The following is a 17,300-nucleotide window of genomic DNA, read 5'->3' as shown; positions in this document are numbered from 1 at the left end:
TTTGAGCAAGTTCAACCTAGGAAATGTTGACATGCTAAATTGAATTATGTGAACACAAACATTGTACAGTACTTGATACATGCTTAAGAGCTACATGTTAACATGGTCACTGTGCACATGTTACTGTGACATGCTCGCACACCTCTCCCCTCTGGTCTGGTCCCATTCACCCTGGAGAAAAGAGATAAAAGATTACTTCTGGTTTCACTGCACCAACATTGCTTTGTTTTGTTAGTAGACATTGGTTTTCGATCAGTTATGCGCAGTTCTGGCTCTGTCTGTAAAAAGCAAACACAAAGGCTGAAAGTCAAGTCAAACAAGAAAAACCCTGAACATTTCCTTTTGTGTCATTTACCACAAACCACCAAAGAGGTATGAGAACAGATTCTCCAACTATATTCATCTGACAAATCAAAAACAGAGATATTTAAGGAAGTATCAATTTTATGACTCATGAAAATGAAAGGTCCCGTTGTTTGTGTTCCCAAACGAAAACAACGTATTATTGATCCACTGTCTTTCAAGAATACAGCAAGGTACACTGACCCAGTTTGTATGCCATTATTGCGAAATAAAAAGTTTAAAGTATAATAAATAATGATTGATGAGCTATCCATACATAGGCCTAATTTTTACACAACAGTGCCCTCCAGTGTTTAATGAGGGGTCTTCCCTGTCTGACTACCAGACTCAGTAGTTTGGATTTCTTAATTTCACATGTTCTTCATTTCTTGTTCTTTTAACTGTTAAAAAGAAAAAATGTTTCACTCATGAGAAATGACAGGAGACCGTTTCTATTCGTCGAGCTGCAGACGTACGCCGCTCCGTCGTCACTCACGTTCAACCATGGATGTATTATATTAACGCGTTCAACCAAGGGGGCAGTTGTCGGTCTGAGAAGTGAAGCTCACTTCCGCGTTCAAAAAACTGCAATCCCCTCGAATTCCTCTGGGGGCTGGTGTCAGAAGGGAGCATTCCCCATAGACCCCCATGTTAAAATCGCCGACTTTACATCCTCAGTAAACATGTTAAAAGCCTGGTGTCAGCACGTTTTTTTTTCTCAATCGATAGTTTCTACCCCCGCACACACTCTGAGGGGGGTGAATTTTTTTTTAACTCTACCGTTTTACTGTTATTAGGTTAAAATTCTGGCCAATTAGGGCGCGGAAACGTTGAGTGACAGGTCCGAGCAGCTCCGTGGACAGCTGCTTCGAGGCCAGTGGGCGGGTTCTCGGCCGGCCAATCCAACATGGCGCTGTTCAGGCCGCCATATTGGAGTCACAAAAACGACTCCCCAAAACCAATGGGTGACGTCACGGATGCTACGTCCATTCTTTTTACAGTCTATGCGTTCAACACATTCTTTACAACAACGCTTCACTTCCTGATCTCGCTACGGAAGCCGCACAAGCCCAAACCGTAACACAGATGGCTCAAAACTCAAAACATATTCAAAACGTATTACTAGTCAATATAAATCAGCGCAAATGACAAAACAATAATAAATGGCGCTTACGGGCATAAACACAGAGTTTGAGGATTAATGAGCACAATATACCGTGTGTAATACAAATAGTATTTATTATTTGAAAACAAATGCGCAACAGCAGGGCCAGCCTTATACATGAGGAAATGCTTGTAAAATTAAATAAGATAAATACAATTTATAATAGCTTGCTTTAAATATCCATACTCTTTGTATGAAAAGTTCATGTATACATTATAAAAACATATTATATATATCTATAACAAAATATCTTTTAAAAAAACATTAATTCAGAACTGTCACAGTAAAAGGTCACTGTGCAAAAAACCCGTTTTCAATGCACAGAAAGCAATGCCTATCAGCCACCAAACCTCCTACATCTGTACGCTTGCATACAGATTTTTCCTTAAAGAAACGTGCAATGCCAAAGAGGTAACTTTCTGCCACAACTTCACTTTGGGGGATACATGATCCCTTTGGTGTACTGAGGGAGCCCTGTGTTCTCTGCGATCCAGTCGTTGTAGCTGGTGACTTGTGTGTAAACACCTGGTTTGTCTTTCTTGGCACAGTTGTCGCCCCAGCTCACCACCCCGAACAGAAACAGCTGGCCTGACACGTCACACACCAGTGGACCACCGGAGTCACCCTGTGAGAAGAGGAAAACAGCATGTCAGTTTTAAAGGCTGTCGCTGAATAAAGAGATGACCTATAATCGATAATCGATCGGTCTCTTCTCACATCCAGTTTAAATGCTGCCAAAGGTCACAGAGTTTCTAACACACTGCATGGGCCCTAATTTCTTGGCGCAACTCAGGGTGGCGCAGCGAGGCGAGCCCTGACGCAGCTGGCGAAGTGGTATTATCGTCCAGTGCAACAAGGTGCGCAGCGGATTCGGTAAATTGGCAGACTGCTGTGCGCTGAGATGGGAGTGGTCGCGCAGCAGGGGGAGGTGTCGACAGATTCACCGTGGCGCAGTGACAATTTGTTGCCGATAGACCACGCGGAGAGTGCGCTGAAAGCTCGCCAGCTCCAACCTGGTCTAATCTCAGCGCAAGGCGAAGCGCAGCCAGCGCAGTGGCAATTTGACTGCCCAGCGCGCAGTGCGTACACATCACCAAGACCTCACAGGCAGATTTCCACACTTCCAGGCACATTTAAATGCAATTAATAATAATAATAATAATAATAATAATCACAATAACCCCTATTTATTGTATCTGAATCAGCACATACACCTATATCTATATAGATTGTCCCGTCACACTGATGGCAGACCAAAGGCTTGCGTAGCCTAATGGAAACTCAGCATGACTGAATTAACACAGATGAAACCAGGGAGGGACTGAGACAGCCGTGGATGTCCCAAGAGCAGGTGTTGACACTACACACTGTGCCGTTGCAGATTATCAGCTATTTATTTATTTATTTACTTATTGATTTATTAGGGGCCAGCGCCGCATCGTCACGCGACCATAACAAATAAAACTGAAAACAAATAAACTATCATCTCTCACAGCAAACCACAATCAGCCTGGCATCATAGTGAGCAGATATTCACATCTCCATCTCAGGTAAATTCTAAAGAAAAAAGAAAAAGAGAGACGCTCCGCGATGCCTCCGTTACGCACAGCTGTTTGTTTATGTTGTGATCTGTGCACGCGTGTTTAAATATAGGTTAGATAGATAGATAGATAGACCTGGATAACATCATAACCTCCTCCCTCCCAGACTACTTTTGCATCATCAGCCCGTGAGGTCTGTTCGCGCGACCGGACACTGCCAGCTTGGACCGGACCAGAACATCAGTTTCCTCTCGTCTCACTTGCTCTGACAGATTGAGAGCTGTTGGCCCAGTAAAAAAAAACAAAAAACAAAACACACACACCCCTTTTCCATTAATAAAGACACTCATATTTAGTAACCTATATTTAAACACGTGTACACAGATCACAACATAACAAACAGCTGTGCGTAACGGATGCATCGCGGAGCGTCTCTCTTTTTCTTTTTTCTTTAGAATTTACCTGAGAGGGGAGATGTTAATATCTGCTCACTATGATGCCAGGCTGATTGTGGTTTGCTGTGAGAGATGATAGTTTATTTGTTTTCAGTTTTATTTGTTATGGTCGCGTGACGATGCGGCTCAATAAATCAATAAGTAAATACATAAATATAGCAGATACTCGTGTAGTGTCAACACAGCAGTAATCCATCCTCATCTTTCATCTGTGCAGCCTTTGATGTGTCATCAGTGTGACGGGACAATCGATATAGATGTGCTGAATGTCTATGCTGTAATCTGTAGGTGCTGATTCAAATCTTCTCTTCCACGGTGAAATCAAACGTCCGCCTTGCGCGCGCGGCGGATTTAAAGGCGAGGAGAGGAGCTCATTTGATTGGTGAAGATCTGACTCGGCTGTGTCAAACCCACTCCACGCCTTCTCTCCTCCCTCTATGCCATTTGCGCCGGTGGGAGGGAAGTAGGCGGGATGCGCTCCGCTGCGTTTCGAAGGAAAATTGCAATCTGCTCCTGACCACTCCCCGTTGGCGAAGCGAAGGCAAGGCGCAGGCCTGATCCGCTCCGCCTGCACCTAGTTCACGAAATTAGAGCCCCATGTCTGCATGTGAGCTTACAAGTTCACTTCTTTATGTTCACAATGACGACATCTTGAAAGCAGGAAATCTTCTTCTTCTTTTTTTTAAGTGAACATACACACATGTTCACATAACAGGTCACGTGGCTCACCTCGCAGGCGTCAGCTGTCCAGTCAGGGCTCCCGGCACACATCATGTTGTCACTGATGAGATCTCCGTAGTACGACTCTCGTCTACAGTCGGCCTGGGAGATCAGCCTCACTTCGGCTTGTTTCAGATATTGTGAGGAGCTCGCCCCTGCAGTTAACACAATGCCAAGTGTAAGAGTCACTGAAGCGGCCGAGAGGTCGACCTTGAGTCTGAAGGTTAGAGGATATGAGGTTACTCACCGAATGCCTCCGTCCCAAATCCTGCGACGCTGCATGGAAATCCTACAGGAAGATGAGTGTGAGCTGGAGGAAGACACACCGTGCGGGTAGACGCCGTCTTTGCTGCACAACCTCCATCCGGGCTTTTTATCATCAGCAGCGCTGAAATGTGAAAACAAACTTTGAGAACAGCACACAAAGCAGCCTTACTGGTGTCTTTCTTCGCAGTTGTGTACATATAGGCTACACACAGTGATGTTTGTGCTCACCGATGTCATGGTTGTAGTTGATGGATGCGTCCAAATCTTTGTGGGATATCTGTTTTTCCACAGTAAAGAACTGCTCATTGTCGGCATTGGTCTCATTGATGGCAGACTTCCCCAGGTAAACAGTCAGATCCTCAGTTTTGATCTTTTTCCTGAACAAAAACACACACACACACAAGTGAGCAAACATACGTATTACATACCCATATGAGTCATACTGTCAGTGTAGTAGCTACAAGAGCTGCAGTGGAGGAAATGATAGTGGTTTTTTTTCTGACCTGTCAGCGAAACAGTGAGCAGCCGAGAGAACCCAGCAAGGTGAGATGAGAGAGCCGCCACAGAGGAAACGGCCCTTGTGATAGATAGCGGCCACCCATGGGTGCGACTCTATGGCTGTGAAAGAGCCTCCCACGACTTTATGCCTCCTCCGCTCTGACCTTTCACCGCACGTGAGCTCTGCAGGGCACACACGAAGGTCAGTGAGTGTATATGACAAGATATCACCATGCAAGTAATAAAAGGTATTTAAAGAACTGAATTTACCCGTATCGACAACTGGTGGAGCTTTTGTCGATGGTGTAGAGCCTGTGTGTGAACAGAACACAGGGATTTTTAGAATCAAACCAATCAAACTATAAAGTATTTTAATGATCTTTCATTCTCAAGCTTCAGCATACATTTAGGGATTCTGCAGAATTTCTTCTCAATCCTCCACCCATTTTGGACATAGCACCACGGCATCAAGCTCTGGTCAGGATTCCTGTGATTTGAGTGGGATAATATTAAAATACATGACACCTATTCCAGTAAATCTAGATCCCAGATTGGTGACTTAAATCATACCTGCAGTAACGATGACGGCCAACTCCCTCCGAAGCTCCCCAGTCGTGTCTAACCCTGCTCCAGAGGAGACATTTGCTGCCGGATGCCGTCTTGGACTCGAATCCCCTGTAGCTGCTCCCGTCTCCAGACTGACACATGTCTGAAGGTCACAGTGAAAAGAGAAGAGGACAGTGAATTCATCAGGTCACAAACAATAAGAAACTAAAGTGTTACCCGGAGAGTTGACTTACCAGAAGAAGTGTCTTGATTTTTCAGTGTAGGTCTTCGTGAAAAAGCCTGAGAGGAGCAGAGACAAACTCAGTCATTCATTTTTCAAAAACTTCCTGAAGTTACTTCCTCTTAAAGTGATAGTTCATCCAAAATTCAAATTTCCGGCGCTCCGTGCAGCACTGCATGTCCATATGACGGTTGCGATTCGCATCTTGCGAACAGGGCTCACTTTTCTTCATCCAAAAAGACACTCCAAAAAAACATCCAAATACCTCCTCACAGCTCGTCTGTAATGTAAGAGCAGTGCTGGGAGCTTCTGCTACAAACAAGCTTAAAATATATTCTTATTTAACTTTTTCTTTTTTTTTTTTTACTTTTTTCAGAACAATTTCTCATGTTGGGGCTTCAATTGACCCTTTGCACGTGACGTCACATTCCACTCGCGGGAGATAGGGACGCCATGATGGACGGCAAAAGAACAGTGGACGTCAATTTAATTCAATGGGGCGCGTTATAGTTTTGTGACATACCGTGGTTGTGAGTGAAATGAGTGAAATTTGAATTTTGGGTGAACTATCCCTCTAACTGTCACTTACCACGTTCACACTGACTGCTGCGAGGATGGCGAATATGATGAACCGATTCATCTTATTCTCTGGTTTCTTTTCTCCTTACCGGGGATATTTTTTTGTCTGAAAAGGGAACATAACATAACAACATTTGATTTAAAGCTCTTCTTCCCTTATATGGAGTTTATCTTAAAGCACGTGACAGAACAAACACGAGAGACATGGCCTCTTGGTCTGGGTTTGAGCGTGCCCAGAGTGTCACATCCCTGCTGATTGCGTTTGTTGCAGAGGAAATGAGGGTTTTAATGTGAGAGCAGCAGATAGTGCAAGGCTCACACTGTGCACACTGTAAACATAATATTTATCTGTACAGCCAGTGTAATATCAATTTGGATCAGGTGATTACAGCATAGCATATAAACACAGTCAAATCACATTAGTTTAGCCATGCACTGCTCCAACATTATTTCTTATACATACTTGATGATCTCAAAGGAAATGTAACACATTTTTGACTGTTTTTAGTTTATAGTTTCTTGCATTCAAACATTAGTCTCAGATTTCAACCAGTTATCATTTTAGAGAGTAAACTATAAGAGCTGCACACATTTCACAAAAGAAGACTTGTTGAGATCTGTTTTACCTTTTTGTCCAAACGTGTAATTCTGATGAAGCTCTTTGTTTTCTCTTCCAGCTGAAGTGTCTCCGCTCCGATGTGCACCTGAGGATGCAGACTCACACTGTTGGTTCCTCTAGTGCTGCTGTGCTGATCCTCCTCAGTGTTACCTCCTGTTTTAAAACACAGAAGTGGGAGGGGTTTGTCAAAAGAAAACATCATCGCCATCCAATTACTGATCAGTATACTCTTTAAAAAAAGAATTGGTCATGTCCTGTGTGGCACGTCCACACTGACTGCTCTCACCCCCCACCACCCCCACCTTAAACCACAACCACACAGTCAGAAATATGTATCAGCTGTAGGTGCAAAAGAGCACATCACTTTCAGAGGCAGAACACCAGATTCAAAACTTTAACTTTAACTTTTGAATTAAATGTATTTTAACCTTTATTTAAACAGATAATCTCATTGAGACACAGGGTCTCGTTTCCTAGAGAGACCTGTTTCAGACGGACATAATACAACAATTAGTTACAGACAGACAGACAGATATATAATACAATACATACATTTAACAATAAAAAGTGGAAGCAGATTTAAAGTTACTACAGGTCTTCAATAATGCTTTTTCCAGTGCCCTACTGGGATCAAGCTGGACAGCATGAGATCCTGCTGTAGTGCGGGATCTCATGCTGTCCAGCTTGAATAACTCCTGATAAGTAAGAATACTACTACTGTGGTATAAACTCTGAATCCCTTCATGTACAGTAAAATGAAGTGAATGAAAAACACATGTAGGCAGTTAATTCCTTGATTCCTTGATTTCCCTCATGAAACTGTAAAATTAGATTAGATGCTTGATCCAGCTCTGGAAATCTACTACATGTCTAGACTGGTTTCTTGAGAATCTGGGGGAGTAAGTTGTGACAAATGTTAAAATCAGCAGGATGGGGCATTGTATAGCTCACTGGGTTGAGCAGGCGCCCCATATACAGAAGCTATAGTCCTTGCTGCAGCCTGCCTGGTTCTAATCCCCCATCAATTAAACACATAAAAGCCTCAAATAATACTTGTTTAAAAATCAACGGGATGACAAAAATTCTTTACTCCTTTATCAAGAAGATGGAATAAGCACTGTTGCTTACATTAAAAAAAACACAGTGACTATAAACCTAAAGATGTACATCCTTGGTTTTGGTTTGTCTGTATTGTAAAAATCCAAATCATCATTTGCAGATGACACTATGCACCTGCACATTATTCAGATGAAATCTGCTTTGTAACAGCTAATGAAAACCTGCTTTTATTTACTAATTTATTAGGTTATTTGATTTTGTGTATTTCTTTATCTGTGATTTCCACAATTAACAATCATTACTTTCACATGTGCAGCACATTGTACATCTGGAAAGAAATGTGCTTGGTTGTCTTTCTTCTGTAAGCAATAACTATATGGGTTAATTAATTAATTAAGTCCTGCTGAGTTGTTATTTAAGACAGGTTTCTTCAGAAATCTTACATCACAGTGTTACCATACATAACTTCCTCTCAAACAAAAAGTATTACAATGAATAATGTGGGGATTTCTTGAGTAAAATCGCCACTAGTTACCTCATTAATAACTCACATTTCCTGCTCTCTGACTATGACAATGCGCAAATATAGAGAGCCTAAGCGGAAGCAGGAAGTAATGTCGCCATGGGACCTCAACTCTGAAAAACTCTCCATGCAAGTGAACGGGAGTCCAAGTTTTATTTCGTGATCCGATTGAATTGCGCCATGAGAAAAAAATATGTCCTCTACCCGTTTAAAACATCACGTTTCATGCCGAGAAATCAGCCGTTTATCATAAAACGGCAACAGAAGAATGTATTTTGTGTAAAGACCGCTCTACGGACTACAGATCTGTGTCCCACAAAAAATACGTCACCAACTGACACGGGAAAGGGCGGCATTTGGTGTGTGACGTCACCTACGCGACTTGTAGTCTTTCTAGTTACAGATTCTTCTGAATTTTATTTTACAATAGTTTTACAACAAACTGCTGATTTCTCGGGATGAAACGTGATGTTTTAAACAGGTAGAGGTCATATTTTTTTTCTCATGGCACAATTCAAACGGATCACGAAATAAAACTTGGACTCCCGTTCATTTGTATGGCGAGTTTTTCAGAGTTGAGGTCCCATGGTGACCGTTACTTCCTGCTTCCGCTTAGGCTCTCTATAACATCTTTGTGCAAGAATCCGGGACCGGATTTGCCTTTAAAGGATGTAGTTAATATGTAGCATGTCAGGAAGCATGAATCAACTTAACAAAACACAGTACTTCACTCATTTGGAGACCTCACTGGTCTTCTTTAAGTCCTATACAGGTGTTTTACACCACAGAGAAATACACAGAAGTTAGCAAATCCAGGGAAGATGTGTGGTTGAAATCATGTGCAATTTGGAGTGTTTTATTTTGACATTTTGTCTGAAGTGATCTGACTCCTCCAGTCCAGTCTAGACAGCTGTCATTCCCATGTCATGTCCCACAGGTTTAAGACTCACCTCTTTGAGTCCCAAGTATCTTCCTGAGCTTTCTTTCATACATCTATCTTCATCTAAATGAAAAAGAAAGATTGGTTGACAAAGGACAAGGGCACAGTTTTACTTTTCAGTTGAGTGTAGCCTACTTGTGACATGTGACATGGTTTCTATGTGTAATGTATGAATTAGCTATAGCTTGTAACCTTTTTTCAATAATGGTAGCTTGCAGAAATCAGCAGCAGACATCAGTGTGAAGAATTGGGGAAACAGAAAATGGGAAACAAAGACCAACAAAACCAAAATATGACTTTTTTTTTTTTAGCCTAATCTGATACTAAATTTAAATGGAACTCACAAAGTTGCTTCCTATCTTACAAACAAGTGTTGTTGCTTTACTGTCTGCCAGCAGAGTAACATTAAAAGGGATAGTTCACCCAAAATTCAAATTGCACTCATTATCTACTCACCCTCATGCAAGGGCGTCAGTTTACTTTGAAAAGTGGTGGGGACAATGACTAGAGTGCCTATAGAGAGCACTCTAACAATGACCATATGCTCTCACGGCACCCCTGTGTAAAATATAGGTACTGCACAGCCTAAATGTAAATGTCCTGTTTATTTAGACGGGACAGTATTACGGTATTTAACAGAGCATAATACAAACTGTAAAGTGCATAGGTGCCTCTGTAGCCTACATATGCACACACGACGCACGCAATAATCCGCAATGTGAGAGGAAGAGAGAAAGGTCTACATGCGTGCAGCGCGCAGGCACGCGCTCAAATGAATATCCACCGGCGGTCTCCGCTCCGTTCCGTTGTGAACAATCAGAGAACTTCCACCATGTGCACTGCAGTGTTCCTACATAAAATGCACCGGTGTCGGAACAGAGCGGACGATCCACTGGAGAGAGGAGGGGGTGTGACTCACCATCAGGGAGATGTGTGCCTCTCTCTCTCTCTCTCTCTCTCTGAACGCTGCCGAAATGATAAGTGCGGCGCTGTTCCAAAAGTTGAACATATTTCAACTCTGAGTGGCACCCACTTTGAGAAAGGCTGGACTAGCCAAGCACCTGCGAGGACACGCGCAGCGCGCCCGCTCCGGGCTGTGAGAACTCTTTAATCGCAGCTACATTGTTGCGAGTTGGCTCTGGCAGAAGCTCTGCGCCGTGCACACTGCCTATTTTGTCATAGTTTATCAACGTTTTTTCGTCATTCTTAATTAGCATAATGTTAAGTTAATTTTGTGGTGGGGACAAAATTGTTCTTGACAAAAAGTGGTGGGGACATGTCCCCAGCGTCCCCAGTGTAAATGACGCCTATGCCCTCATGGGAGAAGTTTCAGAGTTATCCGTGGCTTCTCTGAGTTACAGGGGGTCTCAGCGTAGCAGTGCATGTCCATATAACGGTTGCAAATGGATACCACTTTTCAAAAAGGCACACCAAAAAACATCCTCTTCCTAGTCCGTCCGATTAGATTTCGGGGCCTGGTCCGTCCAATTGGATTTCGGGGCGTCAATACAAGACGGACATACATACAAGCAGCATGGAGGTATTTGGATGTTTTTTGGTGTGTCTTTTTGTTACGAAGAAAAGTGGTATCCATTTGCAACCGTTATATGGACATGCACTGCTACGCCGAGACCCCCTGTAACTCAGAGAAGGCACGGAGGACTCTGAAACTTCTCCCAGCCCTTAGTCGACATGAGGGTGAGTAGATAATGAGTGCAATTTGAATTTTGGGTGAACTATCCCCTTAAACTAAAAGATGAGACTCGACCTTAGTGCAAAATCTGGTGAGCTTTCGCCCATGGTCCGGTCCAAGCTATTTGTTGTTGTTTTAATTTAGGTGACGCCACCATTAGGACTGTTGTCTTGTGTTACCAGTTGAGCACATCTGGCAGTTTGATCTGTCATCATCATCACCCTTGCTGGGTCTTGAACCCACATCCCCTCGCACCAAGAACCAGCAGAATCGCCTCTGCTTGCAGACATCAGCAACAGACATCAGTGTGAAGAATTGGAGAAGCAGAAAATGGGAAACAAAGACCAACAAAACCAAAATATGACTATCGTTTTTTTTTTCTTCTTTTTTTTAGCCTAATCTGACACTAAATGTAAATGGAACTCACAAAGTTGCTTACAAGCAAATGTTGTTGCTTTTCTGCCAACAATGAGAGTTATTTCTTATTATTTTTCTAATTGACTCTGGATCACTAACTTAAAATTGTGTGCAAAATGTCTCCAGTAAAAGCTCTATTAAGACTCTGAAAGCTTTTTTAACGGTAGCCTACAACATTTATAAGCTAAGGAGCTATATACAGTAAAATATGAAGACTGAACATTTATCATTTTCAAATTCATACTCTTCTTCACAGGTAATGCAACCTCCACTTCTCTATTAGCCTAAATCACCACATACGCACCTCCTGCTTCTCTTTTCCAGTGTACTCGACAGAGGTGGCTACGAAAGAAAAATATATTGCAATATATTAGAAAATATCATGTGATATATTAGGCAATATATTCCCATATATGGGATTTAATTTTTATATTTTCCAATATATTGCAATATATGCATGGATCATATATGTGTATATATTGAGAAATATATTGAAATAAAGACCAAAAAGGCACTATATTTTTAAATATTTTATATATTTATATATATATGCATGGATCATATATGTGTATATATTGAAAAATATATTGAAATCAAGACCAAAAAGGCACTATATTTTTTTAATGTTTTATATATTTTCATATATATGCATGGATCATATATGTGTATATATTGAAAAATATATTGAGATCAAGGCCAAAAAGGCACTATATTTTTTAAATGTTTATATTTTATACAACATACACACACACACACACACATATATATATATATATACGTGTAAAACATTTAAAAAATATAGTATATAGTATAGTATATGTGTATATTTATAACCCCCCCTGTAACAAGTTAAGTAATTTATCTAACATCACAATTAGTCCGAAGCTGAAGGTAAAAATTCAATTAAAGTAAATATCCTGCATAGTTCTCCTCCTCTGTGTCCTCTGATCAGAGCGGTGACCCTAGCAACGGTGTGTTTTACTTAGCAATGGTCTGTGAACCGATTGCAGGTCAGGAATTATTTTTTTTATTAGATATAAAAATAAAAAATAAAATGTTACCACAATGAAACAAAATCCATTGGCTGTCTCATCGTGAGCATTTGAACATGATTGGTTGATCTGACTGACATAATGGCTCTTGGCCAATGACAGCTGTGCGCGCCTTTCCGGCGCCAAATTTGAAAATAACCGTTACTGCTGCTGTGAAACGGGAACCGCCGCGACGCACTTCAGTCGTTCAAGAATGACCAGTCATGTGGATTATTTTTACGGTACGGATAAATGGACAAACAGTCGGCTGGAACCTGGTCCTAGCGAGAGCTTGAGTGAATTTAAATCCTGCAAAAAATACCAGGTAAGATATTTCTCTGTTATTATTGTGGCGTTGTTGGTGTCAGGGATTCAAACGAGGCAGGCTCTGGTGAGAGGGAGGGGGGCTGTGTAACGTTAACGGATGTGAAGTCCTGGACATGTCTCGACATGTCACCATGGAGGGTTTTTTTTTCTTATTCTCCTTGTTCTAACCAACGGTGAGGAGGATGTTTCAGCCGGTACATGGCTTCATTAACGTGTTACAGAGAAAAGGGTTAGAAAGAAAAGAGAGAAAAGCTAATCGCCATTAGCACATGAGCTATCCGGCTTTCAACCCCGTAGTAGCATTCTAGCGAGCGGCTAACTGGTAGCGTTAGCGGCTAACTGGTAGCATTAGCCACCGGTGTAGGCACCAAATGTGGAGGCTCCGGGCTGCCAAAACCGCCCTGACTAATCTGATGTTTGTTAAATCTACAAAACGAATTACCGAACAAACACCACCACTTCTGTGTGCACGCCTCTGCAACTAGTCATGGCTATCGTAGCCGTTAGCTTAGCTGCTGCTGACAGCTAACAGCAGCAGCTAAGCTAACACCAGGACGTCAGCTGTTAAAACCCTCCCGTTGTCGGACACAACATGAAACTACTCCAGTTAGCTCAGTCATGTTGTAACAAAGATATCTGCTGGAAAAAATATTTTTTTCATGGGCTGTTTATTGAGTTATTTAAAGCTGGCCTGTGGAGTTTATACATATAAAACAATGTCCGTTACATTGCAGCCACTGCCAAACGACTTATTAGGATGATCATTGAACGCATCTCCACCACACAACAGTCCCTGGTTTACCCAGGAGCGCAATTGCCTCTGAGGAGCGACTTTCCCGCGCTGTCGCACAGGGAATTACGTATGCAACGCAACACGTTCGGATTTGACGTAGGGTTTAGAGCGCTGGTAAACAGAAGAGAAGAAGAACATGTTATCTTATTTTTGTCTAGTCTGATATGCAGCCGGTGGAAGCACTGACACTGCAGCCACCGGAGCGGAGGAGACCCGACGGCGGATTCGTCCCGCCCCCCTCCCCCCCCGCACCGCACCGTACCGTAACTGGAGAGATCCGCCCGGTGAGCGCGTTCAGAGTCGACCACCGTACCCCCCCTCTCGCTGACTTCCGCGGTCCTGGACCGCACAGGTACCAGGAGACCAAGACCCCCTGTCATGTCGGTCCTCCGCCCTCTCTGATCCGCCGCAAGTTGCCAGAGCCCCGCGGAGCTCAGTCTCTCCCTCCTCTCCTACACTTCAGCACCTGTCCTGGGCTACAGCTTGGCTCGCTCCACCGTCCTTTATTTTTGAAGTAGCTATAACTTATAATAATGCAACGTATAGCCTAACTATACACGCGTATGAGTGATCAGAACAGTAAATTGTTTACGCTACTTTTAAGAGGAGTAAAGTCATTTAAAACGAGGAGCGAGCTGAGCTGAGCCGACACTGTGCAGCCCAGGACAGGTGCTGAAGTGCGGATGAGAGGAGGACAGACCGGGCAGGAGCAACCACCCCAGAGGCGTCTCAGTCCTCGGCCGTCTTCAATGTCTCTAGACACCCTTTTCAATCCGTTTAAGGTTATTTGTTTGTGTTTAGGGAGGCTGTATTTGCTTAGAATATTTTTTGGCAACCAGAAAAGCAATGTTTGACCCGGCGTGGCGGCGCCATCACACTCGCTCGCAAAAAAAAAAAAAAGACAAGAAAAAAGGAAAGAAAAAACGCACTTACACACATTTTGGAGGAGGGAAGCGCGTCACAGCATCATTTTTATTAAATCATAGTTTTCTCTAAATTAAGACAGTGTGCGGGACTATTTTTCACCCAGCCCCCCCCCAAAATGTAGGCCTATGTATAAAAATATGAAAATAAATTGCGTGTAGGCCTAGATATCGTTTAGGGATTTTTTTTTTTTTTTTTTACTAAACGTTTACACATGTATAAGGTCACACCCCTAAATAAATGCCAAAGCTGAATGACCACAACTTTTTTTTCTCTTCCTACTTCGCCAGTCACCTGGTTGCCTGGTTACCTGCACTTACCGTTCGGGGAGGGAGGGGGGGAAGGGGGGGTTCAACGTCATCGAACGGCGCAGGCTGACTGTTGCAGTAGCCTACTCGAAAAAAAACACGGCTGATGGCTCGTAATGAGCAAAGCTCCACAGGGCAGCTTTAAGACACTGTTTTGAACACTGTGTAAACATAAGTGAAAGTTCCTTTAGAACAGTGGTTCCCAAACGGGGGGGGGGGCGGTAAACCGGCTTCGGAATGTGTTTTATTTTGAAAATTAACCGGATTCTTCCGCTGTTTCTTTGTGCGACTTCCTGCCCGGCTTGACAGGCTCGCTCGCGGCCATAGCTCGCGGCTCGCGCGCCGCGGCGTGGCTCCGGTGTGACACAGTCGTTAACATCAAAGGGCTCCGCTTCTCGCTGCTTCGCGGCTACTCGCTTTTTCATTAAACCTAGTTCAGATTAATTTCAGTTCAAGTTTTTAAAGTGATAGTTCACCCAAAATTGAAATTGCACTCATTATCTACTCACCCTCATGTCGACTAAGGGCTGGGAGAAGTTTCAGAGTCCTCAGTGGCTTCTCTCTTACAGGGGGTCTCGACGTAGCAGTGCATGTCCATATAACGGTTGCAAATGGATACCAACTGTCTTCATAACAAAAAGACACACCAAAAAACATCCAAATACCTCCATGCTGCTCGTATGTAATGTTCGTCTTGTATTGAAGCCCCGAAATGCGAAATTGTCCCAAAAACAATGAAATAAGTCAATTTTTCGAGCTTCTCGAAGCTCTTCTTCCCGGTTCGTCATATTTGGACGAACCAGGGTCTGTTCTCTTCCCAGTTCGTCCAAATATGACGAACCGGGAAGAGGAGCTTTGAGAAGCTTCCGCTACAAAACAAGCTTGAAAAATTGACTTATTCAATTTTTTCCGGGACAATTTCGCATTTCGGGGCTTCAATACAAGACGGACATTACATACGAGCAGCATGGAGGTATTTGGATGTTTTTTGGTGTGTCTTTTTGTTACCAAGACAGTTGGTATCCATTTGCAACCGTCATATGGACATGCACTGCTACGCCGAGACCCCCTGTAACTCAGAGAAGCCACGGAGGACTCTGAAACTTCTCCCAGCCCTTAGTCGACATGAGGGTGAGTAGATAATGAGTGAAATTTCAATCTTGGGTGAACTATCGCTTTAAATGTATAGCACCATCCCATACAGAAGTAATTGAAATTTCCACAGGACTGATGCTGGCTAGCCTCGCATCACCAGGCTCTTCAGACAAGCGAAGAGCCTGGTGTCAGTTACCTCCCAATTAGTCTGCATTCTGGTTCCTGTCTGTAGCTGATACCGAAATCACCAAATTCACCAAAATAAAAGTATTCACCAACATAAAACTTATAAAATAACAGGGTACCCGCGGGGTCTTAAAAACTTGAAAAAGTCTTAAATTTGATAACTATAAATTAAGGCCTTGAAAAGGTCTTAAATTTAGTTTACAAGTCTTAAATTTCATTCTCAAAGGTCTAGGGGTGTAACGGTACATGTATTTGTATTGAACCGATTCGGTACGGGGCGTTCGGTTCAGCACAGCGCTGTGAACGAGTGAGTTTCGGTACAGAAGTTGTGTGTGTTTACAGTCCGCCTGCAGCTACACGTGCAGCCCGTTTACGTCGTGGCTATCGCTAATGCTACTGCTAATGCTACCGCTAGCGAGAAAACAGAGGCTTGAAGACCCTCCTGCTTTTGGGAGGAGTGGAGGTGGAGGTGGGGGGGCTGTGGCTCCTATCTCCTCTCTGTCTGTCTGCCTGTCCGTCTGTCTGTCTGTCTGTCTCTCTCTCTGTGTCTGTGTTGCGCACAAGCTCCAGTACATGTGGATCTGCTGCAGATGCGCCCAGAGCAGGCGCACGTCGCTGCTGTGTTGACACTACGCACTGTGCCTCGTGATGACCCGCGTTATTCATTCATTTATTTATTTATTTGCGGCCGAACGGTTGCATCGTCAGGCAGCCGTTGTGGCATTTGCCCACATTGCCCTATGGTCAGTCCGTCACTGGCTTAACTATTAGTGCTGCACTTTACATGTAAAAAAAAAAAAAAAAAAAAATCATTGTAAGGCTGTATGTTTTGTTATTTTGAGAATAATTTATTGAACTTATTAGGCAGCACTTTACAACAGTAGCCTTTTATATTTTTTTCATATTTTGTATAATGGCTTGGTTTAGTTTAATAAGTTTATTTGTATCAGGGACAGAATGTACCTACAACATAGCATTAGTAGGTGAGTAAAATAATTACATTTGACTAAAACATGTAAATTTGGTTTAGA

General features: G+C 42.9%; 1 protein-coding gene and 2 long non-coding RNA genes across 3 annotated transcripts; all 3 read right to left on the bottom strand.

Annotated features, from left to right (window-relative positions):
* Positions 1 to 1,813: 1,813 nt before the first annotated feature.
* LOC146973557 (urokinase-type plasminogen activator-like) lies at positions 1,814 to 4,587 on the bottom strand. The gene is made up of 3 exons (XM_085799241.1): positions 4,550 to 4,587; positions 4,233 to 4,440; positions 1,814 to 2,132 (listed from the first exon to the last, which is right to left on the bottom strand). The coding sequence occupies exons 1-3, from the start codon at positions 4,585 to 4,587 to the stop codon at positions 1,938 to 1,940; spliced, it is 441 nt and encodes a 146-aa protein (XP_085655367.1). The 3' UTR covers positions 1,814 to 1,937.
* A 161-nt stretch (positions 4,588 to 4,748) lies between these two features.
* LOC146973556 (uncharacterized) lies at positions 4,749 to 5,300 on the bottom strand. Its single transcript, XR_015037679.1, has 3 exons — positions 5,259 to 5,300; positions 4,994 to 5,171; positions 4,749 to 4,867 (listed from the first exon to the last, which is right to left on the bottom strand). It is a non-coding gene; the product is annotated as an uncharacterized LOC146973556 (long non-coding RNA).
* Positions 5,301 to 5,426: 126 nt separating this feature from the next.
* LOC146973555 (uncharacterized) lies at positions 5,427 to 6,445 on the bottom strand. Its single transcript, XR_015037678.1, has 4 exons — positions 6,365 to 6,445; positions 5,789 to 5,834; positions 5,559 to 5,697; positions 5,427 to 5,475 (listed from the first exon to the last, which is right to left on the bottom strand). It is a non-coding gene; the product is annotated as an uncharacterized LOC146973555 (long non-coding RNA).
* Positions 6,446 to 17,300: the final 10,855 nt, after the last annotated feature.

Source organism: Trachurus japonicus, chromosome 15 (genome assembly GCF_045865225.1).
Source record: "Trachurus japonicus isolate A0001 chromosome 15, Traja_1.0".
Lineage (NCBI taxonomy): Eukaryota > Metazoa > Chordata > Actinopteri > Carangiformes > Carangidae > Trachurus > Trachurus japonicus.
This window is presented reverse-complemented; position numbering and strand designations above follow the sequence as displayed.